General features: G+C 36.9%; 1 protein-coding gene across 9 annotated transcripts in view; it reads left to right on the forward strand.

Moving 5' to 3' along the window:
• Window positions 1-23,859, forward strand: part of DDX60 (DExD/H-box helicase 60) — a 145,119-nt gene that overhangs the window by 46,682 nt on the left and 74,578 nt on the right. For all 9 annotated transcript variants that reach the window (XM_023228678.2, XM_023228685.2, XM_023228650.2 and 6 more), the window contains 11 exons: window positions 16-135; window positions 1,271-1,366; window positions 4,454-4,569; window positions 5,445-5,587; window positions 5,734-5,843; window positions 10,594-10,698; window positions 11,231-11,359; window positions 12,370-12,494; window positions 17,305-17,463; window positions 20,623-20,770; window positions 22,244-22,396. In XM_023228678.2, the coding sequence (XP_023084446.2) occupies window positions 16-135; window positions 1,271-1,366; window positions 4,454-4,569; window positions 5,445-5,587; window positions 5,734-5,843; window positions 10,594-10,698; window positions 11,231-11,359; window positions 12,370-12,494; window positions 17,305-17,463; window positions 20,623-20,770; window positions 22,244-22,396 (1,404 nt within the window). The remainder of the gene's footprint in view (window positions 1-15; window positions 136-1,270; window positions 1,367-4,453; window positions 4,570-5,444; window positions 5,588-5,733; window positions 5,844-10,593; window positions 10,699-11,230; window positions 11,360-12,369; window positions 12,495-17,304; window positions 17,464-20,622; window positions 20,771-22,243; window positions 22,397-23,859) is intronic.

Raw genomic sequence — 23,859 nt, forward strand, 5'->3', positions numbered from 1 at the left:
TTCTTTGTCAATCAGGCCCTTGTTAATCAAGTGGCAGCAACTGTTCAGAATCGTTTTATGAAAAATCTGCCAAGTGGTGAAGCTCTCTGTGGTGTTTTCACTAGGGAGTATCGTCATGACGCCTTAAACTGTCAGGTAGGGTATTTTAATTAATAAATGTGTTATCAAATTATATAACTGTACTTGTGTGTCTCTTTGACTAGAAATTCAGCATCTTCACAAGGCTTGTGAAAATAATTTCCTTGAATTTATGAAAGACAAAATACTTTTAGAGAAAATGTAATGTTACATTTCAAAGAGTGAGAACTAGAACTCATCTTTCTCTAAGGATACTGACCTTTGGATTTCTGATTTCATTTATGTTTTATTGCATCGTCTTGGTTTGTAAAGGGATTCAGAATGATCTGAAAATGCTGTGTTATAGAAAACTAAAAAATCTCAATTTTAAATCAATTACTTTTTCTTCGTAAGTATCTATTAAGGATACTCATGATTTAGAAATTGTATTATGGATCGTATACCTGGTGCTAAATCATAGACAGTTTTCTCCCCTCTGAACTCATAGATCAACAATTAAGACTAAATGAGAATGAACACATGATTGTAGAAGATTGCATGGTAGACATGCAGATGTTCTACCCAGATTGCCTTTCAAAGAAGGACTTGATGTGGGGAGTGTGGTTAAGATAGATGCCAGCTATCAGCTCCGCTCCCCCAGTTCTGCCTCCACAGTCTATACCCTGCAACTGAGCTAAGTAGAAGTACAAACAGCAGGCTGTTGTGACTCGATGTGGAACAACTCTGACAGCAGTGCTTACTCCAGAACTCCAAGCTAGGTTGGCAGAGGCTCCATCAGGCCTGCCTTGCAGTTAGGCTTCCTCCTCTGCTCATTCCTGCTTCCCTGCTCTTTTCACACTAGCTGATTCTTAATAACAACTTTCAATCCAAACTATGTCAGTGTCAGATTTTAAAGAATCAAACTTGTGACAATGAATAGTTTCTATTTTTAAACTCTGAATGCTCATAAACCAGGATGTAAACTTCAAATCTGATTTTCTACCATTTTTGACCTACCAAAATTTCAGTTTAATATGGTTCCAATGAATATGGCACAGTTTTGATGAAACCCTGAATTCTCAGAAGCAGTGTTATATGCCAATTATCAGCAGGTACATTCAGGACTCAGAAGTCTATCTCACATATTCGTGTAACTATGTCTACACATGGTAAGTGCTCAAAATGTTACTTCACACCATATTATTCTTTGTAGGTACTTATTACAGTGCCTGCCTGCTTTGAAATTCTGCTGCTTGCTCCTCATCGCCAAAACTGGGTGAAAAAGATCAGATATGTTATATTTGATGAGGTAGGTTTGGTGTTCTTTCTTTGCTTAATTTCCTAGTGCACATTTGCATAGCAATGAAGATATTTGGTGTTTCAGGACATCTATCCCCTTAGATGGAGTTCAGATTGAGAAGGCCTCCCTTTTTTTTTTTTTTTTTTTTTTTTCCTGGGTGATTTTTCCTGGGAATTACAGTTTTTTGGCTCCCTTTTCGTGTTGTGACTCAATAGGGTAAAATGATGCACCCTACAGAGTTCTGTATAGGAGTGGAATCTTTCACTGACAACTGTTTCAGGGAAAATAGAATTCAACCATTCTGGTACAAGTTCTCCTGGACAGAGATTTCAATCCAATCTTTGACCTCTAAAGTAAATAATTTTTGACTCTAACAATGATGTCAGTTACATAAGTTTTATCAGTCGTGATCCCAAGAGAAAATTAAATGACACTCTTGAAATACAATAATTCAAGAAGGGTATTTTTCAAAGGTGTATGTGAGGGAATCCATAAGGGTTAGTGCAGTAATCTAAAGCTAGTAGTTTACCCCTAGGCTTAAAGGAGCAAGACGTGGAAACATTTATGGAAACTCAAAACGAGATTCCAATTGAGTTGACCATATCGTAAGGAACATAGCTGATTCAAGGTAGCTTTGCAGGAAAGGAGCCAATGGAAAAATGACCTCAGTCTCAGTCTCCCTGCTTCTTCTGATCTGTGGCCAAGGCCCTCCATAGGCCAAACCCAGTGGAACCAGAAATCATAAGAGTCCTTTTGACGAAGTGCCTATAGGTCAGCTTCCCTGGGAAGAGACAGCAGGATAAAAAACAATGTAGATTTATAGCGATTTATTGGGGCAAATGGAAGATACTTTGCAAAGCTATATTGCAGCATTATTAGAAACGTTTATTGGTCAGGTGCAGTGGCTCACACCTGTAATCCCAGCACCGTGGGAAGCCGAGGCAGGCGGATTGCCTGAGGTCAGGAGTTTGAAGCCAGCCTGGCCAACATGGTGAAACCCCATCTCTACTAAAAATACAAAAATTAGCTGGGAGTGGTGTCAGGTGCCTATAATCTCAGCTACTCAGGAGGCTGAGGCAGGAGAACCTCTTGAACCTGGGAGGTGGAGGTTGTAGTGAGCCGAGATCGTGCCACTGCACTCCAGCCTGGGTACCAGAGTGAAACTCCATCTCAAAAAAAAAAAAAAAAAAAAAGAAAAGAAAGAAAAAAAGGGGGAATATTTATTAAAAGAGATAAAGAGATTTAAAACACAATAGGAAGATACATTCTTTGGCTCTGTGGAATTTTACATTCAAAGGAGAAACGTTTAACAAATCTCTGTAACTTACCTTTTCCTTGCTATAAACTTGGAACTACCAAACAGGCTGTGCTTTGGATTTGTTTGATACTGATTTATTATATTTACTTTTGGTTAATCTCATATTTCATCATGAAGGTCTTGAATATTATTGTTTTCAAAAATCCAACAACTTTGTCTATGCAATCTAGAACTTTGAATTAAAATCTCATCTCAAAACTCTGAAGTGATATGATGATACGACTTTGGCTATTTTAGTTTTTCGAATTTTGTGTAAGGGATAAAACCGAAAGGTTTTAAAGGCTAACGTCTACTGGCAGAATCAGGGAAAAGTGCTATCTAGGGCAAAGCATAAGGTCAATATTTGATGGAGTGGTATTTTATCTCACCAGGACGAGCCCAAATGGGCAGTGGGTATGCGTATTCTAATAGATAGATAATTTGACTTTGATAGTAAGTCTTTTCCAGTTGCTTGCCAGGTGTCATACTTTAATCTGTTAAATGAAGACTACAATTGAGACTCTTTTCTAGATCTAGTTTGATTTGCTCATCCATTCATTTACTCAGCAGATATTTAAGGAGTGCTTGCTCAGTGTTAGGTTTTGTGTCAGTGGCTAGGAATAGAATATTCAGGTCTAAGGTTACAGTTTACTTAATGCCTTATCTATTAGACACTGGAGCTGACAGCAGTTTCATCAAGAAAGAGGAAATAAACAAGTGAGCTCACAAATGATGATGCCAGCTCACGTTGGTACAAACTGTGAAGGGAGAGAGCAGCTTGCCATGACTGCAGTCATGGTAGGGTGTCAGGAGGAGGCAACTCTGGAATAGGTGGTCAGAAAAGTCTGTTTTATGGAGTGGCATTGAGCTGAACTCTACCGTGTGAATAAGAGAGGGTAAGAGTAATTTAAGCAGAGGGAATAATATACGTGAAAGCTCTTGGGTAGGAAGGGTGAGTTCAAGGAATAAAGAAAAGGTCATTCTTTCTGGACCATAGTAAAGGTGGAGACAATGGATTGAAATAAAGCCAGAGAGGCAGCGGTGGCCAAATGATGCCAGACATTATACATCCCATTAAGGAGTTTATATTTTTTTTCACATGCAAAGGGAAGATATTAAAGCAATTTATTTAGTGACATGACTTGATATCTTTTTAAACTTTTTTTTGTTTTTGAGACAGAGTCTCACTCTGTTGCCCAGGCAGGAGCGCAGTGGTACCATCTCAGCTCACTACAAGTTCCGCCTCCCGGGTTCACGCCATTCTCCTGCCTCAGCCTCCTGAGTAGCTGGGACTACAGGCACCCCCCACCATGCCCGGCTAATCTTTTTTGTATTTTTAGTAGAGATGGGGTTTCAACATGTTAGCCAGCCTGGTCTCAATCTCCTGACCTCGTGATCCGCCCGCCTCGGCCTCTCAAAGTGCTGGGATTGCAGGCATGAGCCACTGTACCCAGCCAGCGTTTTTATTTTGGCTGTGATGTGAAGAATTTAAGGGCAGATAGGGAGGCTAGTATAGTAGTCAAGTGGATATTATGGTAGCGCTGCTGAGATATGAGAGTAGCTAGGTTGGCGGTAGATGTGAAGAGAAATGCATTGAGTTGAAAGAAATTTTTGAAAGTAAAGTAAAGCAGAATTGTTGGTGAATTGGTTGTGGGGATTTTTAATATTTCTTTAAACTTGGCATGGTCACTTAAAGGTGATGGGAAGGCAGGCATGACAATTTCAAGACTCCATGTCTTACTTTCATTTGCTATTTTTAAATCAACTTTTCAGTTGAGATTTTTTTTTTTCTGTAATAGGTTCATTGTCTTGGTGGAGAAATTGGAGCAGAAATCTGGGAACATCTCCTTGTCATGATCCGATGTCCCTTTTTGGCCCTTTCAGCTACCATAAGTAATCCTGAACATCTCACCGAGTAGGCATTAAGTTCCAATTTGGACAGAGTGTTTGTCTATTTTGAATGTTTGAATTTCATAATTTCTCAATGGGTTCTGAGGAGTTTCATAATTTTCTAGTGAATTTAATAGTTTATTTCTGGATCTTCAAGAAACTGCATCTCTCTACACCTCCTGGCCATTGCTGAGGAAAGCCACCCTCTATACAGAAAAATCAAGGACTTCCCCACCCAGATCTGCAATTGAGTAGGAAATTTCCCCCATCCTGAAAATTATTCATCAGAAAAGATGTATTTTTGTTTCTTTTATCGTCCTTCACCAAGAAATAAAAAATAAAATTATATAATAACACACTCAGCCACGGGTCCTGTGGTCCATTTTCCCACTTCGTTGAGATATTTAGAAAGATAACAAATTCTTATTAGTTGAAAGCCCCATTTTATCTTGTCATTGGGCTTGATTTTTGCCTACTACTAGTAATTTTTTTTTACTTTAAAATATTTACTTATTTACTGATAACAATCCTATAATACCTCCTATGTGCCCAGTACTGTTCTAAGTGCTTTACGTGTAGTAATTTATTTTAAGTGCCCAGCAACCCTTATGATTTATGCTCACTTCCATTACTACTATTAAATAGTCACAATTCTAATATTACTACCATATTTTCATTTTAAAATATGGAAAACTAGGTACAGAAAGATGAAGTTATTCAACCAGGAGACACAGCTATTAGTAGGAAGGTTGGGATTTAATTTCAAGTAGTCTGGCTTCTGAGTCTATTCTCCCAAGTATAATTTATAAGGAACATGAAACTGTCTTTACTTAAACTACTTAATTTCACAGGAAGTAGTTCCATGTTCTGCCTAAATAATATATACATTTATTTTTTAAGGTGGCTACAATCGGTAAAATGGTACTGGAAACAAGAAGACAAAATAATTGAAAATAATACTGCTTCTAAAAGACATGTGGGTCATCATGCCGGCTTTCCCAAAGACTACCGGCAAGTAAAACAGTCATATAAAGTTAGACTTGGTATGTTTGATATATTTCTATAAAGTTTGCCTTTTACTTTATTTTTTAAAAATCTACCATTATCTTGATCTTGATGCCTTTTACTTTAAATTTATTTCAGTGATTACATTTCCATTGATGTGGAAATTCTTGTTCTTCATTTTTAGTGCTCTATGGAGAGAGGTACAATGATCTAGAGAAGCATGTGTGTTCAATAAAACATGATGACATTCATTTTGATCATTTTCACCCATGTGCTGCACTAACCACAGATCATGTAAGTAGTATTTTAGCCATATTTGTCCTGAGTAATATAAAATATTTGTATATATTATAAATAAATGCTGCCTAATTGATATTTATCAGAATTATAGAATTACAGAATTACAGAAACTGATACTTTAACCTTAATTTAAAAAATAACGAGAGTATTCTTTCTAATTCTCATTGGTTCTTCAACAATGCCTGAATACACAAAGATTAAAAACCACTACAAATTTGACCTGAATTTTTAGCTAATTTTATTTATTCTCAGATGTTTTCTTTGCCAATTTTTCTTCTTCTCAGCGCCCATGTCTGTCTGTCTACCCCTCTGACACTGATTCTTCTCACAGTGCAGCCATACAATTATATGTATACAATCCCTAGTACATAGAAAAATCAGGTAAAAGACATTCTTGCTAATGTAGCAATCATGACATGCCTTTTTGGTGGTGAGCCAGTAAGGTGGAGGTCTTAGGAAGATTTCAGCTGGGACACCGGGGTGTGAGTGGGGAAAGATTTCTTAATTTTTCTTGCACAGTTCTCTTCCTGTCTCATCCTACTCCCATAAATGGCCCATTTAAACTTCCTTTGGCTTTCAAAGTGATGTCAATAGTTTTGTCTTCCTTCTAAAACCTTAAATATATTCCAAATTCTGTCATATTAAACATAATAGGACATCCATCATAAGACTGTTGTGGTGATTAAAGAAGGCAAAATATGTAAAATTTTTAGAGCACAAAAGTCAACATAATTTGACATGAATATAATCAAACATAACTCTCAACTTTCTTTAAAGATAATTTTGATCTTTTCAAGTCTCTTTTGGCGTTCTTTTGGAAAAAGCTAAATGCATACCTCCTTAGCTTGACAGCTGAGGTCGTCTATGACCTGGCCCCAGCGTCCTTTCCATTCATCCACTAGGGATATCTTTCCTGGCAGCCGTCATGCTATGTATTGCTCTTGGAATATCTCAACCCAGATGACAACTACCAGTTGTCCAGACCCTGTTCATCTTCCATAATTCTTCTAATGTGAAACCTTTTCCAATATCTTCTCTAACTTTCTTAGCTAGATGTAATCTTTCTTCTCTCCATAATACCTTGTCTGTGTTTCTAATATGACACCAGTCATGATGAGGTTACTGCTTAAGTCATTTACATGCATATAGTCTTACTTACTAGAATAACTCTTTGAAGATAAATTTTATGTCCTTTGTTTCCTAACAAACTACTATGTATATAAAAGGTACTAAGTGTATGTTCAATAAGAACAGCCAACCTAAATTGAACACTTACTTCGTGTTCTAAAAATTCTACATTTTTAAACTCTCTTAACCATGACAACAATCTTATGATAGATGTCTTAATACTAGTCCCACTTTACAATGAGGAAAGTGAGGCATAGAGAACTTAACTAACTCAGTGTTCTTTCATTAAGTAAATAGTGGGGTCATGATGCAATCTCCAACAAGTTGGCTTCTAAAAGCAAGCTGGCTGATAGTAATTTTCTAATAGAATTTTGTTTTGGAAACTTATCTCTTGTGTGACAATGACCCAATCCAAATTCTAAATAAACCTAAAATATGGACAATATTCCTGTGACTTAACTCATACCCCAAACCTAGAATATGGATGATAACCCACATGTAAGAATAAAAGGCACCTTATTCTATGTTTTTTTCTCTTTCCCTTCCCTTCTCTTCCTTTCCCTTCCCTTCCCTCCCTCCCTCCCTCCCTCCTTCCCTCCTTCCGTCCCTTCTTTCCTTTATGATATCCAGGAGTTATCTGACATTTTCATCATTACCTCGCATTTTAAAAACAGTATAGTATTTAAAAATTATTCTGTGTAGGATGGTTCAAGGCAAGTTATCTTTAAGCAGCAATGCGTATAGTGGTTTGGAGTACTTGCTGAAATTGTCATTTTGGTCCAAGTGCCTTTCCTCTATTTTCAGTAGCTATTAATGGAGTAACTGGAAAGCAGTAGAACTGCTACAGTGTGCTGTGACCCCAGATGACTTCTGCAAAGGCCAAGCTGTTGTATGAGTCTTCTTAAGATGTCTAGACTTTTGTGGCAGGAATGCAGGATAAACATAAAGACTTAGGTATTAGTAAGTCTATTTTGACAGCTGTGTGTATAGCATGTGTTTATTTGGACATATCCTAAAGTAGCAGTGATAAAAACCAAGGAGGCCTTTCAACTGAGTAAATAATTCCTGGTCTTGTGTAGTCCATTTCAGATTAATATGAAAAAAATGGAGTAGCAAGAAAAAACATAATAAACTGTGGCAACATAAGAAGGGCCATCCACCTGGGTCCTTTCCTCTATAGTTGTAGTATAAAAATGATTTCAGGAGTGGGGCAGGATGAGTGAGCTGGTCTGAATCCAACCATGGTGAGGGATCGCCTTCAATCCATACATGGCTTGTTTCTGGCTAAGGACAGTGTATTTGGCCTTTGGCCCAATTTTCATGCCACACAGGAACAGCTGCTGACTCCTGGAGAGCTATCAGCCCCAGGAAGTCCTTGAAAGAACTGCTATCTATCTCTTTCTGCTCAGCATAGATCAATGCCTACCCTCACCTATGACATTAGGGACAATGTGGTTTACAAAAATAGTGCCCTGGTATAATACTATTGTGTTTATAAATAAAGAATGGTACAAATCTATGACCTTTTATTTCTCTTCATTTTCTGCCTAGACTCACTCAACTTTTGCAGGATCATTAGTCACTATGTAGTAGAGAACAACTGAATTGAATCCCCAGTATTTAGGCATAGGACTGTTAAACTGATTTAAAAAATTAAGAACTATAAGGGATAATTAATCAATCATATTGATGGCTGTGTCATTAATCATATGCCAAGCATTTTACTGGGCCTGTTACATATGTTATCTAATATAATTCTCATAAAAAAATCTATGTCACAGGCAGAATTATCCTTCATTTTAGAAATGAGGAAACTCAGACGTCTCTAAAAGGCTAAGAGACTTAAGAACTCATAAGCATTCTAGCAACCAAAAACAGAAGATTTATATTTTGACATTATAATAAATCTTAGATTTATTGTATGTTTTTATTTTAGTTAGGTAGAGTAAGTAACCACTTTCAAATAATACCTAACAAGAGAGCAAGATGCCAACATTACAAAATAATAGGTGTTTTGTTCTATTTAGTATGTTGACATAATATTGTCCTTAGCATTTAGCTATCTTTCAGTGCTCCAACTGAGATGTTAAATGATGATTCCGGGAATTGTTTTATGTTCTATAGTTTTAAAGGTTTGAAGAACATATGTTGATTTTGTTTGCTCTCACTGCAGTCTTTAGGATGGAAGTAAAAATATTGTATTTTCATTCCTATATTACGGATGAGGAACCAGCATTTATAGGTGCAATTAGAACCAGACCTTCTGAATCAAACTCTCCTGTACTTTCCATTCTACCAAACTTCATCTCCAGTTTGTTTCAACAGTGTTGTGTTTGGAGTGGCTTTTTTAGCCCTGAAATTTGAAACCTGAATTTTAAAATCTATTAATAGCTATTTACAAAAACAAGTGCCCTATTGTCAAATTATTTTGGATAAATTTGCATGCTATATTTACTTCTTTGAGATTTAACATTTCCAGTGAGAAACCCCAAAGAATCCTATTTGATACAATACATATCATTTCTCCCTCCTTTTTCTTTTTTGAAGAATACTGTCTTAGCCCATTCAGTAGGCTTCTATGACAAAAATATCACAAATTGAGAGGCTTTAGAAACAAAGATTTATTTTTCAGAATTCTGGAGGCTGGGAAGTCCAGGGTCTAGGCACTGGGAGATTTGGTGTCTTGTGAGGGCCTGCTTTCTGGTTCATAGATAGCTGTCTTCTTGCTGTGCCCTCACATGGCAGAAGGGACAGGGGAGATCTCTGTGGTCTCTTTTGTAACAGCATTAATCCCATTCATGAGGGTTCTTCCTTCATGATCTAATCATTTCCCAAAGGATTTGCCTCCAGATACCATCACATTGGGGATTTGGTTTCAATGTGTAAGTTTTGGGGGAAGACAAGCATTCAGTCTATACTACATTCCTATTAACATCTTAGAGAGTATGTTTTTACATGCAAATGATTTGTAGCACTAGTGATTGAAACCAGTAGAAAGTACTACAGTGAAACTTTTTGAGAACAGGAATTTTTTATTTCCACTTAAAAACATTTGTGGAAAAAATGAATGGCGTACATTATTAAGAAGACTTAGAGCAGACCTGTCAGTGACCTTTGGGAGAAGTTTCTTGGAGTCTCCAAGGTGGTTTGAGAGCCTTTATCTTGAAGTTGACCCAGTTCTTATCTTGAAACGTAAGCAAATAAGATTTTCCCGTTTTAGCCTGGCTTGGTACACTTAAAGAATCACATTCTTAATTACATCAATTTTGGTGTTAGCTGTAAGGTAGAGGTTATATATTGTCTAAACTGAGTCCACAAACCTTTCAGCTTCCCATTGCTCTCATTTCAATTATGAAGTCATTTCATAGAAAATTAGCACAATGAAAAGATCTTGGAAGTAATATTAAACATTTTTGGTGGGCTTTTGGCTTTTTTCCCTCTTTAGTGATTCAGTGACCTGTGTAGATAGTATTTTGTTAGCATTTAGCACCTATCAGCATTTGAACATTTTAGTTTTTTGCGTTTCAGTGTCTTTGGGTTATGATAGTGACTGAGAGGCAAAGGATAAGACATAAAATAAAATAAAGAGTAAGAATTTTAATTTTATTTTAAACAGATTGAAAGGTATGGATTCCCTCCTGATCTTACCCTTTCACCTCGAGAAAGTATCCAGCTATATGACGCCATGTTTCAAATTTGGAAAAGTTGGCCCCGGGCCCAGGTAAATAATAATGATTTAATTAATCCTATTATAGAGGATGATAACATTGACAAACTCTCACCCTTTCTAATCACTTGAATCTAATTTTTAAAATTATTAGTTGACTCTTCCTAAAATAAAAGTGCTTCTTCTCATATTTCTAACATTATCTGTTTGTTTTTTAATGGGTTTTAATTTGTATTTTAATTCCTGAGAATATTTCTTTTTTTAAATCTTTTCAACTTCTCGAACACTATTATATTTCAATCTTTTTACTTCTTAGATTCATATTTCTTTTTATTACACTTGCTTCCCTTCTAATTCCCAATTGCCATTTGTTTTCATCTTCAACTTTGTTTTGCTTTGTATCCTGTCTTCTGAAGAGCTCATCCATCCTAGTAATGTTATGCATTAGAAGCCATGTGGAGATAAAAAGTTTAACCATCTCTACGCTCAAGAAACTTGTAAGGCTGTTAAAGAGGTATATAATTGAGAATTACTTTTTGGATTTTCTTGCATGATTGTACCCAATTTTGTAATATTTGTTTTCCAGGAACTGTGCCCAGAAAACTTCATTCATTTTAACAATAAATTAGTCATTAAAAAGATGGATGCTAGAAAATATGAAGAGAGTCTAAAGTCAGAATTAACAAGTTGGATTAAAAATGGCAACATAGAGGAGGTAATTTTCATACACTTTTTGGCCAAACTATATTTATATTGTTTTCTTGAGTTATATCATTCAGTTAATACCATTTTCTGATTTTTTTAATCCTCAATTTTTATTTTAAAATTTTAAGTTGAACATGAAGTCTAGTGATTCTGAGATAGAATAAAAAGAGAAAGTAAACTGGTCTTTGTCTTATCCTCAGTGTCTTCTGAACCATGTGCCAGAGGATACTGGTTTCTTCTAAATGGCATAGCCGATAAGAACAGAAAGTTCTCTATCCAAAGAGATGATATTGTTGATACTTTAACAGTAGAGAGACTGAACTCACAGTAATAGTTTCTGAGAAGAATGTTTTACTCCTCTTTCTTTTTTGACTTGGAGTTTACTGTTCTTTTCTTATTATTATTTCAAGTTGTAGGAACTATTTGGGTATTGAAACTTTTCCTGGAATTATATAAGTTACAAATATTTGTTTTAATAACTTGATAGTATTCATATTTTGAAATTTGATTTATTGGCGCAGATTGAGGAATGACATATATTAGACTTTTCTCATTGGATTTTTTTTTTCTGTAATACCTTAATCTACTACCATTCAAAAACATAATATAATTGAGTTACATTTTCTTCTAGCTATTTTGTCATTTACAAACCTTGAAAATATATTTGGATGTGATTTTTTGACATAATGTAGAAACTGATTCACACTTGCCCTCCTGTCATAGTGAAACCAGCATTATTTGCTGAAAAATCCTTCTATTCCTGATTTGTATCGCCTTAAAAATTGCAGGTTAAATTGCATATGTGTGTGTGTGTATATATCACTGCCAGTTTTTTGTTCTCTGGCATATTGATTTGTATGTTTCTTTGATGGTTCTTTGCCTAATTTTATAATGTACTTTCATAGGACTATTTAAAAAAACCCAAAAACATACATTAGACAACTAAGAAAATATTTTAGCAGAAAGCAGTAATTTATTTCTCATGCAGAACTTAAAATTGTTTTGTATTCACTGCTACAGGCCAGAATGGTACTTCAGAATCTTAGTCCTGAAGCAGATTTGAGTCCAGAAAACATGATCACGATGTTTCCGCTTCTAGTTGAAAAACTAAGGAAAATGGAGAAGTTACCTGCACTATTTTTTTTGTAAGTTATTTAATTTAATTTGGTTTTGCTTGTAATTGTATTAGTCTCATTCCTTTAAGGCAGGGGTCCCCAGCTTCCAGGCCACAGACCATCACCGGCCCAGCCCATGGTCTCTTAGGAGCTGGGTCACAGAGCAGGAGGTGAGTGGTAGGCCAGCGAGCATTGCTGCCTGAGCTCCACTTCCGGTCAGATCAACCCTATGGTGAATGCACATCTGAGGGATCTAGGTTGCACGGTCCTTATGAGAATCTAATGAATATCTGGTGATCTGAGGTGGAGCAATTTCATCCCGAAACCATCCCCCCACCCAGTCCCTGTGTACCACTTTCCCACCGCCACCCATTGCCAGGTTGTTTTCCAAGGAACCAGTCCCTGGTGCCAAAAAGGTTGGGGACCGCTGCTTTAAGGTGAGGGGAGTTATACAAACTTCCCTATCATAGTGCAGTGTTCATTACTGTTTCTGGGGCCCATTGGTTATTTGAATGCATATGTTTTGTTTAAAAATACAACTTTCTAGTTCAATTCTTATATTTGTGTTTGTGCTATTATAAATTACCATCTTTATGTAGTTTGCTACTCTATTTTTGTTTTCTTTCTACTGTAAACTATTATTTTTTATTTAGCCTTGTTAATTTTTAATGCATACCTAGGGTCTTTGCAAATCAAACTGAATGTATATGCACACAAGTATCCCACATAAAACTAAAGTATCTTCACAATATACTACTTACTGACAGTGTATTTTATTATATTTAATTTATAGTAATGAGAACTGTGATCCAGATATGCTGATATCTTTCTAAATTTTATATATTATAGTATAAAATAGCTGAAAATTGAACAAAATAGTGCAATTTCATTGGATATCAAAGTATAATTTTTTAAATGGATAACATACTAGATCCTGGATTAACTTTGATAAAATAGTTTGGAACTAGAACACAATACTCTATTTACTTTGGATGATTTCAAACTACACTTAAGCCATGGGAGCTGAAGTAAATAAATCCAGTCTTGGTTAGGTGGAAAAGTTTAATGAAACTTGCTCACGTATAAACAGACATATAGGAATGAATCATTGATGATATATTTCTGAAATTACGATGATGGGTGAATGTAAGATTGTGTTTGGAAATTTGGGGGATTGCAATAATATTACTCCTTTTATCTTTGTTGTTGGGATAAGGAAAATACATTTCTGCACTGCCAAAGATTTACAAAGCTCACCTGTCTCACTTTCAAGTGTGGCTGTAGGTTGTAATTAGAAACAAAAGTAATTCTGTACCTCTGGGATATTTCTGAAAGCCTCACTACAAAACAGAAACTTAAAAATAGCTGTTTATTATTCATATCTTCATACAAATATAGGGGAGGCAAAATTTTACTTCTACCACCTTAGGCTTTTTTACCTGGGCTTGAGAATTAAACTGATATAAGACAAGTCAATAGAAAATCATGCACATGTATGTAGTATGTTTTATATGGTGCAGAAGGCTTCATAAGGAGATGAAGACCCGAAGATGCAGTTAGAGTTGGACACTTACACAGTGAATTGGACAAAGAGTGGTAACTTGTGAAAAATGTGACAACGTAAAGGGGCGTGGGCTAGGGTAACTTGGGTACAGATATGATTAGGAAGGTAAGAGTTAGTTTAACAAGGTTTGTTAGTATAGATTTCCCGTGGCTTCAAGTTCCCATCTTTGAAGGTAGGAGTGTTACTCTCCTTCTGGTATAAAAACGTTTTTTATGGGCATTTAATCTGCTACTTTTAAGAAAAAGAAAGAAGATCAGAGTGATCTTCTTGACCCTGCTGTTTTTTTCTAGTGCTTTCAACTCAAAATAGTTAATATATTTTGGGAGTAGCATGTTCCAAAATCCTTCACATACTTAAAATATTTTAAAACTAAAATATTTCACAAAACATCAAAAGTTTAATTCTACTTGAAGAATTGAAGCTTGGCATGTTTATATGACTCTTGAATTCTCTACAGAATAAACTGTGAACATCCTTGGTCTTACACAATTTGATTTAGTGCTAAGTAGCCCCAGATCATCAAGAGATCTGAGGATTTGTCTGGGCTCAAGTTTTACCTCTAGCAGCTTTTTGAATAGTAGTGTACCCTGAAGCCTTCTGCAGTCTGATCTCTTTAAAAAAATACATGGAGTATATTCAGTGTTTGATGGCAATGGCAGTGTGTGCTTAAGGGCACACACTTCACGGCCAGGCCCAAACTTGGATCCCACCTCTGCCCCCATGAACTGTGTTATTTCTGGACAGCTACTTAATGACTTTAAGCCTTAATTTCCTTATTTGCAAAATGAGATGATCAAAATAATAATGCATAGGATTGGGGTGAGAATTAAATAAACCTAAGTTATGAAAGCACTTAGCACAGTGCTACAAAAATGTAATTGAATACGGTCTAATCTCTAGGCCACATTCATTCTTGTAAAAGTTGCAGATACCAGGATGATCCCTTTTTGTCAGATCCAAACAGACTAGAGCTGAGAGATCATGAAGGCGGGGTGTTCATGCTTGTATGGCTGAGATAAGCTGTCTCAAGGACTTTCTAAAATAATCCCACAGGCAGTTCTTTCTTTAGGGCTACAGCAATTCAGATAAGATGCCCTTGAAAGAACACCACCCAGTAATGGCATCTCCACCGATAAATTGATGCCAGCTCTGGTTTTGCGTCTCCAAAACCAATGAACTGTGTTTCTAAGCAGCTTATGTAAACTTTGCCTTTTGCCAATACAAGCTTCCTTTTATCTTTGTCCCTTCAGACACATGTATGGCTTGCTATAACTGTGTATCTTGGGTTATAGTTCTCATTTCTAATTCTAAATATAGTCAACATATTTGGAGATATTTTTTCTTTGGTTTTGTTTTGATTGACATAATATGTAGATCTGAGAGATTTAAGAGGCAACATTATTTCCAAGTGATCTTTGAACTTTATTTCCAAGAGTTTTTTTTTGTTTTGTTTTTTAAATGAAGTACTATGATGAAATTGACACTATTTTAAAAAGTAATATATTCCTAGGCCCCAGTAATTCCTAGGCCCATTAATGTAAAAAGAGAAGCAACATATGTCAGTTAAAAACAGGGTTTGGGAACAGAGGCCTGCAGGCCAGACTTTGCCACATATAAGCTGTGGGTTCTTGGGCAGGCCACTTAATCTTTTTGTGTCTCAATTTTTTCATCTGGAAATAAGGATATTAATAGAAATATTAATAGTGCCTTCTTCATTTGATTGTTGTGAGTACTAAATGAGTTAATACACTGTACACTGAAGTCACTGAGAATAATGCCCGACAACTGTATATAATTTTTTTTTTTTAAGGGGGATGGAGTTTTACTCTGTCGCCCAGGGCTGGAGTTCAGTGGCGCAATCTCAGCTCACTGCAACCTCCACCTCGCAGGTTCAACCAATTCTCCTGCCTCAGCCTCCTGAGGTGGGATTACAGGCATGTGCCACCACGCCCGACTAATTTTTGTATTCTGTGTCACCGTGTTGTCCAGGCTGGTCTCGAACCCTTGACTTCAGGTGATCCGCCTGCCTCGGCCTCCCAAAGTGCTGAGATTGCAGACGTGAGCCACCATGCCTGGTCAACTGTGTATAACTTAAATGTTTACTGTTATTATTATTTTATTATCTACTATATGAAATTTCTTGCCATGTGGTATAGACTGTCACTTTTAAAATTCTTACTTCACCAGTGTGCCAGTTTATTTACTGTTTACTAACTAAACACATTTCCTTTTGATGTTAGCTCTATAAAAACTTTAGAAAGGCCCTTTGCTTCACAGCATAGATTTAAAAAGCTTTATTATACAAACCAGACCTATGACTTGCTATAATAAGCTATGGTTAGTATAGTGACAATAGCTATTGGCTACTTGCAGCCACAGCATTTTGCCGCCAAGAAACAATGGGGAAAAAGGACCTCCCTGGGCTTTTCAGTGCTCCTGTAAAAAGCCCTAGCTTCCTGACACAGGGAAATGCATGTGAAATAAACATAGGAAATGTTTGCCTTTCCTTCCTCTAGAAACATTTTACTCTTCAGGTATCAGGAGAATTTGATCTGTAGCCATTTGTCTATAAATGTCTTTACCAATTTGTGGCTAATTGCTCAGATCTGAGAAGGCTAATTGAGTACAACCTAGACCAGGTTGCTGTGTTAAACCCCAGGGTGCCAGGAAGTATGGATCACTATATTCCTAGGTACTTACATTTAAAGAACTATAAAGCCCAGAGCTTAGAGACATTTCTGCATTGCAAAGTCCAGCAATACCTAGGATTTTTTCTTTTGGAAAGAATCATAGGTTCTCACCTTCTACCAAAAGAACAATTTTTTTTTTATTAATATTTTTTTTTCTCATTTTTAGAGAAGGGTGGTGATGGGGATAGCTATCTGTCTTCTGTATATAAATGGAGAAAAACCATTGTTCTCTGTTCCTTGCTTATGGAATATTTGACTGCTATTAGAGGAAAAATTTCCACAAGTTCTCATTGCATTGTCCCAGGGGTAATATCTGTGTGGCGGAGTGGGTGAGGGGACTGGGGTAGGGGAGAGAGAAGGGGAGGGCCGGCAACATTATTTACTATAAGGTGGTTAATAAGGAGTCGGCTGATTCGGAACACCTGATGTGCACATTCTGGATAACATTTATAAAGATGAGTATTAAAAACCCAACAGGGGATGATAGCAGTAGATGGAAATATGATTTTGAATTGTATTCAATTGTATACAATTGAATTGTATACAATAAATTGTATTTCAAGGCGCATATTCTTTTTATTTCCAGATTCAAGTTAGGAGCTGTAGAAAACGCAGCTAAAAATGTGAGCACTTCCCTAAAGGAAAAGCAGGAGACAAAAAGGCCTCCCAAAGCTGATAAAGAAGCCCATGTCATGGCTAACAAACTTCGAAAAGTTAAAAAATCCATGGAGAAACAAAAGATCATGTAAGTAGTTAACTAAAAAATTGACAAGTAGAGGGTTAAAATACTCCCCAAATCCCAGTAGGAAACATAAATTGAATATGTTCTATAAATAAGTTCTAGTTGTTACTTGGACTTATTTCTAAATTGAGTACATTTGGGTGAGAGAATGGGGTAAAGATGAGTGACCATAATTGTACATTCATTCCTTAGTTGCATCGATCAGTCTCATTTAGGACTTGGGAGAGGTAGAACCACAGCCTGTCAGCCTAGGTAGATCTTATAACCTGACGTAATCATCCTACACAATAAGCACATCTTTGACAAATATATGAACTCTGGCTGTCACTTAGTCCTCAGAAGGTTTAAATATAGACTACACACTTTGTCTTTGGTCATGACAAAGAAGTCTCACTAATATACCATCACAGTTTTATGAGTGATCATAAAAAGAACTTGAGAATGGATGGAAATACTGATTTGATGCTTGGAAAGACTTAGCTAATGTGACTTCTCTTCCTTGCTCTCAGTGTCTAATTCTGTCAACTCTAGGGCCAAAATGTTTGTCCCCTCTCTATGATCCTCTCCATCTTAAGTAACTTCCTGGCTTAGAAGCTCCTCATGTCTTGCCTGGATGATCACAGAGGTCTTTTTTCTTTTTGAACTTCAGAGCCTTGAGGTTCACCACTCTCCAATCTAGTCAACAAATGATCTTGCACTGAATTGATTAAATTATCCCCATGCTCAATGTTCTTCCTTCACCCTTGCTTAGCTGATGAAGTCTACACTTCTTGACCATTATGCCGAAATGTTTTGGTATTTGCCTTAACTCTATCAGTCTCACTTCCTACCACTCTCCTCTATCAATACTCAATGTTTATGATTCTCTTCACATGACTTCCTTTTCTACCTCTTCCTTTCCATGAACTGACCCATCTGCCTTGAGTGCCCTCCTTCCTGATTGCTCCCAAAGCTTGTACTCGTAATTTTTGGTATCTCATCTCCGAATCTTTCCCTGATTCCTGCAGTTAGACTTTCTACCCTCTCTCCTATGTTCTTCTACATTTTCAATAGCTAGTAGATCAATTATTGTAATATATTGTTGTTTGTATATATTTCTTTTTCCTAAATTTTAAGTTCCTTTACAACAGGAACCATGTATTTTTCTTTTTGTGTCTTCATTGCTTAGCACATTACCTGGCAGGTAATATTATTCCATAAATATATTTGAATGAATGAAAGATATTTCTCTCCAAGTTGAAACAACTTTTAGAGCATCTCTGATTTAGGTTTTCCAAATTCCAGAGCAAACTAGAATTTGCTGCTGAACCTTCTGCTTATATTTCCTCTACCTATTTTTCTGTTTCCTTAGAAGTGTGGGGGGTGAAAACCCAGGGATAGCATAGGAGGTGTAAGCCTTCTTAGCAACTGATCCTCAACAACCTTTCCTGAGGGCACCAGGAGCCACATTTCAGGTTGGATTAGTGACCAACAATTCAAGTTATAAAAATAAAGTGTGATTTAATGTTTTATTCATCACCGTACTGGGGGTGAGGGGGCCTTTAGATAGTCCTACTCTGGCCTCTTCCATCTGCATCCATTCCCATGAAGCAAGGGGCCAGTGGAGCTAAGGAGACGTGCCCACCCAGAGCTCATTCTCACCCTTGAATTCCAGGTTATTATGGAGCTATATTTGTCAAGGTAGGTGGATAGAATTTATTTCATTTAACAGTTTATTACCTTGACTAAAAACTTAAAGTGAGGCAATAATATGTGGAGCTTTGCCACGTGCTCTGCAAATTTTAGGGCCAGGCCCTTCTGTAGTCAAGTCATTCTCCCCTGAGTTAAGGGTAATGTTAGTTAACAAATAACGATGGTATACAAGTGAGCATATCTTCTCATATTGAGAATTTTCTTCCATGCACAGTTAAGAGGAAAATTTAAAAAATCAAATAAGTGGTAATTGATTTGGGTGCATGTTACATTGAGGGGTGATGGATGGACAACACAGTATGATGATATAATAGACTAAGCCAGGGTTTATGGAGGGGTCTCCTAGGTCAGATTCCCTACTAGCATACGCTGAGATGAGGATGTCTGTGGAAGGGATTTATTGAAGATGTGTGCTCATGAGGGACCTATAAGAAAATGAACGAAGCAAGAAAGGGAAGGTGAAGAAAAGCAAGAATGTGGCTTCTGCTAGAAGATAGCCTGATTCTAAGCCTACTGGGAATGCTGGGGCACCAGAGAATTGCCCCACCTTGAGTCACGGGGGCTGATTTTTATACTTCATATCAGTCAGACTTTGGGTGTGGGCTATTTCCCATCCACAGGAGAGGTTGTCACCACCCAGGAATCTCCAAGAGGCCCCTGTCAGTTTAGGGCAATTCTCCAGAGAATGGTACAGCTGAGAGCCTTAGCAACCAAACTCAGAGCAGCTGTAGCGTCCACTACAAGCAGGGAAGGAGAATGACTAGAATTGGCAATGTGGAACAAGGAGAACGCCTGCCTTACCTCCGAGCCTAGGGTCATGAAGGCCGAGGAAGAGAAAATGATCATCACTTTAGCAAGGAGAAACAGTTATCTCAGGAGAACTGAGTTTGGCAAGACTACAGCCAGAAGGAAAGGGAACATCCCAGAAAATATCAATATGTGATAGAATTTTCTCACAGTGGATCATAACATCCAGAGACTGAAGAGGAAGGAAATTAGAGGAAGACTGAGTTATTAAAGATGCACAGCAGGCCGGGCACAGTGGCTCACACCTGTAATCCCAGCACTTTTTGGGAGACCGAGGCAGGCGGACCACGAGGTCAGGAGTTCAAGACCAGCCTGGCCAACATGGTGAAACCGTCCCTACTGAAGATACAAAAATTAGCCAGATGCAGGGGTGGACACCTATAATCCCAGGTACTCAGGAGGCTGAGGCAGGAGAATTGCTTGAACCTAAGAAGTGGAGGTTGCAGTGAGCCAAGATCATGCCATTTCACTCTAGTCTGGGTGACAGAGAAAGACTCCATCTTGAAAATAAGATAAAATAAAATAAAAAAGATGCACAGCAGTGGAAGTCTGGGTGAGAAGACTGATTTGGGAAGTCTTGGGCATCCTCTGGTGGCCAAATCAATTAATTACTATATTCATTATTTACAATTTCATTAATTAAAATTTTATTTTTATGAACAGAGATGAAAAGAGCCAGAAAAAAAACAGAAATGTGGATCAAAGCCTAATACATGAGGCTGAACATGATAATCTGCTGAAGTGTCTAGAGAAGAACCTGGAAATCCCACAGGACTGCACATATGCTGATCAAAAAGCAGTGGACACCGAGGTCAGCACTTACAACGTGACCGTTCTCCAGACTATTTCATTTGTCAGCCATAGCTTCTTAGTTGTAGACAATGTTTAATAAGATATATGCATAATATAATACATAATTAATACAATCCCTACCAAAGGAGAAATCTCCTTTAGCTACATATCACTCTTGAAGGCTTTGCAGTGCGTATTCAAAAAGGACATGATAGTCTAAGCCAGAGTTTATGGAGGAGTCTCCTAGGTCAAATTCCCTAGTAGCACACACTGAGATGAGGATACCTGTGGAGGAGACTTAGGATTTGTAGGTTTATTCTTGCTTGTTAACAGTTCACCTCTGAAAATGTCTGCCATTTCATTATTTCTTTCTATTACATTGTTTCCACAGTCTGAATTCTAGACTTCAATTTCACATGCTACATTTGAAAATTTGGGTGTATGTGGTCCAATACACTTTAAATAATATTCACAGAATTTCTCAAAATCAGGGGCTTTTTACATTATAGCTAAAACACCAAAGAGGCATTGGAATATCTAAAACTGGTATTCAGAAACCTTTTAAAATGCAAATTACTCATGCTTATGGTAAACAAATTTGAAGGTACAAATTAGTAATAATAAAAGCAATATCATCACTCATAAGTACTCACTGCCCTTCCAGACCAACCTTTTATCTCACTGTCCTGTGACTATACGCATACAAACTTACATACATTTTGTGTATGTGTGTATACGTATATGTATACATGTATACATACATATGTATGTATATACATATACGTATACACACACACACATATCTATTGTGCACCTTCTTTTGTAAGCTTCATGGTGTCTTATTTTTTATAACCATGTATTTAGATCATCATTTTAATGAATCCTTGATATTTTGTTGTATGAGTGAATACATAATTGAAGTAACCACTAACCACTAACCAGTCTTTTGCTTTTGGAAGCTTTTTTTTTTGTCCCTCTTCCTTCGTAAGCAGTGTTTATCTTTGTCCATCTATCTCTGGACAGACACAACTGTATTTCTTCTTTAAGGCCTGGATATTTTTAAGGCCATTTGTGCTCAGTTTCAGTGGGAAGTAGGCATTCCCGGACCACGCAGGGTAAGGAACCTACTCTGCCTTCTTGGAGAAGTCTCTCTATTGGGGAAGACTCCTAAGGCTCCAATAGCCAACTGATATCCCTCAGGCAAGAGCAGTCATGCACTCACCGCTGCTGGGTGTTTTATCTGCTACTTTGTCAAAATGTTCTGCCCCAGAAGTGGAGTAAGACAGTTTAAGATAGTCTGTCCAAAGAAGTGGGAAGATTTTTCTTGTAGTTACTGTTGCTGCCATAAAATGTTCTTTGTATTCATATAGAGTCAATTTCAAATAGTTGCCTCATTTAGCCAAATTATTACATAGTATGCATGTTGTTTTCCTTTAGACATTTTTAATTATAATTAAAATTAAATCATCCCTAAATGTCTTGCTTCTTTTAGACTTTGCAGAAGGTATTTGGTCGAGTAAAATTTGAAAGAAAAGGTGAAGAATTGAAAGCCTTGGCAGAAAGGGGTATTGGATATCATCACAGTGCTATGAGTTTCAAAGAAAAACAGTTAGTTGAAATCCTCTTCAGGAAAGGATTTCTTAGGGTAAGTAAATGTTCTTTATTCTAAAAATTGAAATTGTGACTGTTTCAAGCTGAATGTTCAGGAAAAGTAAAGAATACAACCACCATTTTTCTTTTTTTCTCATGTAATTGTCTTTTTAAAAAAATAAGTTGGCCGGGCACAATGGGTCATACCTATAATCCTAGCACTTTGGGAGGCCAAGGCAGGCAGATCACCTAAGGTCAGAAGTTCGAGACTAGCCTGGCCAACATGGTGAAACCTGCCTCTACTAAAAATACAAAAATTAGCCGGGCGTGGTGGAAGGTGCCTGTAATCCCAGCTACTCAGGAGGTTGAGGAAGGAGAATTGCTTAAACCCAGGAGGCAGAGGTTGCAGTGAGCCGAGATCATGCCATCACACTCCAGCCTGGGGAACAAGAGCAAGACTTTGTCTTAAAAAAAAAAAAAAAGTCATGATAAGACTGCATATCCTCTGTCTTATTTAATTGAAGAGGGGATTGAAATGCACTACTCAGTTTATCTCTTTTTGTTTGTTTGTTTGTTTGTTTGTTTTTGAACCTCCTCAGTAACTGGGATTACAGGCATGCACCACCATGCCCGGCTAATTTTGTATTTTTAGTAGAGATGAAGTTTCTCCATGTTAGTCAGGCTGGTCTTGAACTCCCGACCTCAGGTCATCCTCCCACCTCAGCCTCCCAAAGTGCTGGGATTATAGGTTTAAGCCATTCCACCAGGCCTAGTTTATCTCTTTTTCATGAGAATAAAAATATTTCCTAAACAAATATTTTGGCAAATATTTCTACCGTGAAATATATCTATGTGCTCTCTCCTATCAGTGATAATGGACAAAAGGAAGACTAAAATAACTTTCAGACTGAATCCTTGTTATGTTTTGTGCAGTGTGTCCTGTGACAGTGCACAGGGATTTTCTGGATAAATTCACGAAGGAGCTTTATATAGTTTGCATGTAAATTTGGATCTTTAGTAATATTCAAAAATAGACTGAATTTTAAAGATTATTCATATTAAATTTTGTATGACATATATTACATTCACAAAAGAGAGAGAGAGAGAAAGACAAAGAGATTGAGATTGTTTCTGCTACTCTAGGTAGCATCTTTTAAACTAAATGTTGAGGAAAATCTGACATCATAGATTTTTTTTTTTTTTTCAGGCTATCAACTTCAGTGTCATTTTTTATTTTTCTCTTTGCTTTACCCTAAAATGAGTAGATCATCTATTTTGGTAGATTTTACTTCCTAACTGTCTCTCAGATTTTATTTATTTATTTATTTATTTATTTATTTATTTATTTATTTATTTATTATATTTTAAGTTCTAGGGTACATGTGCATAGCGTGCAGGTTTGTTACATATGTATACATGTGCCATGTTGGTGTGCTGCACCCATCAACTCGTCAGCACCCATCAATTCATCATTTATATCAGGTATAACTCCCAATGCAATCCCTCCCCCCTCCCCCC

Source organism: Piliocolobus tephrosceles, chromosome 3 (genome assembly GCF_002776525.5).
Source record: "Piliocolobus tephrosceles isolate RC106 chromosome 3, ASM277652v3, whole genome shotgun sequence".
Taxonomy (NCBI): domain Eukaryota; kingdom Metazoa; phylum Chordata; class Mammalia; order Primates; family Cercopithecidae; genus Piliocolobus; species Piliocolobus tephrosceles.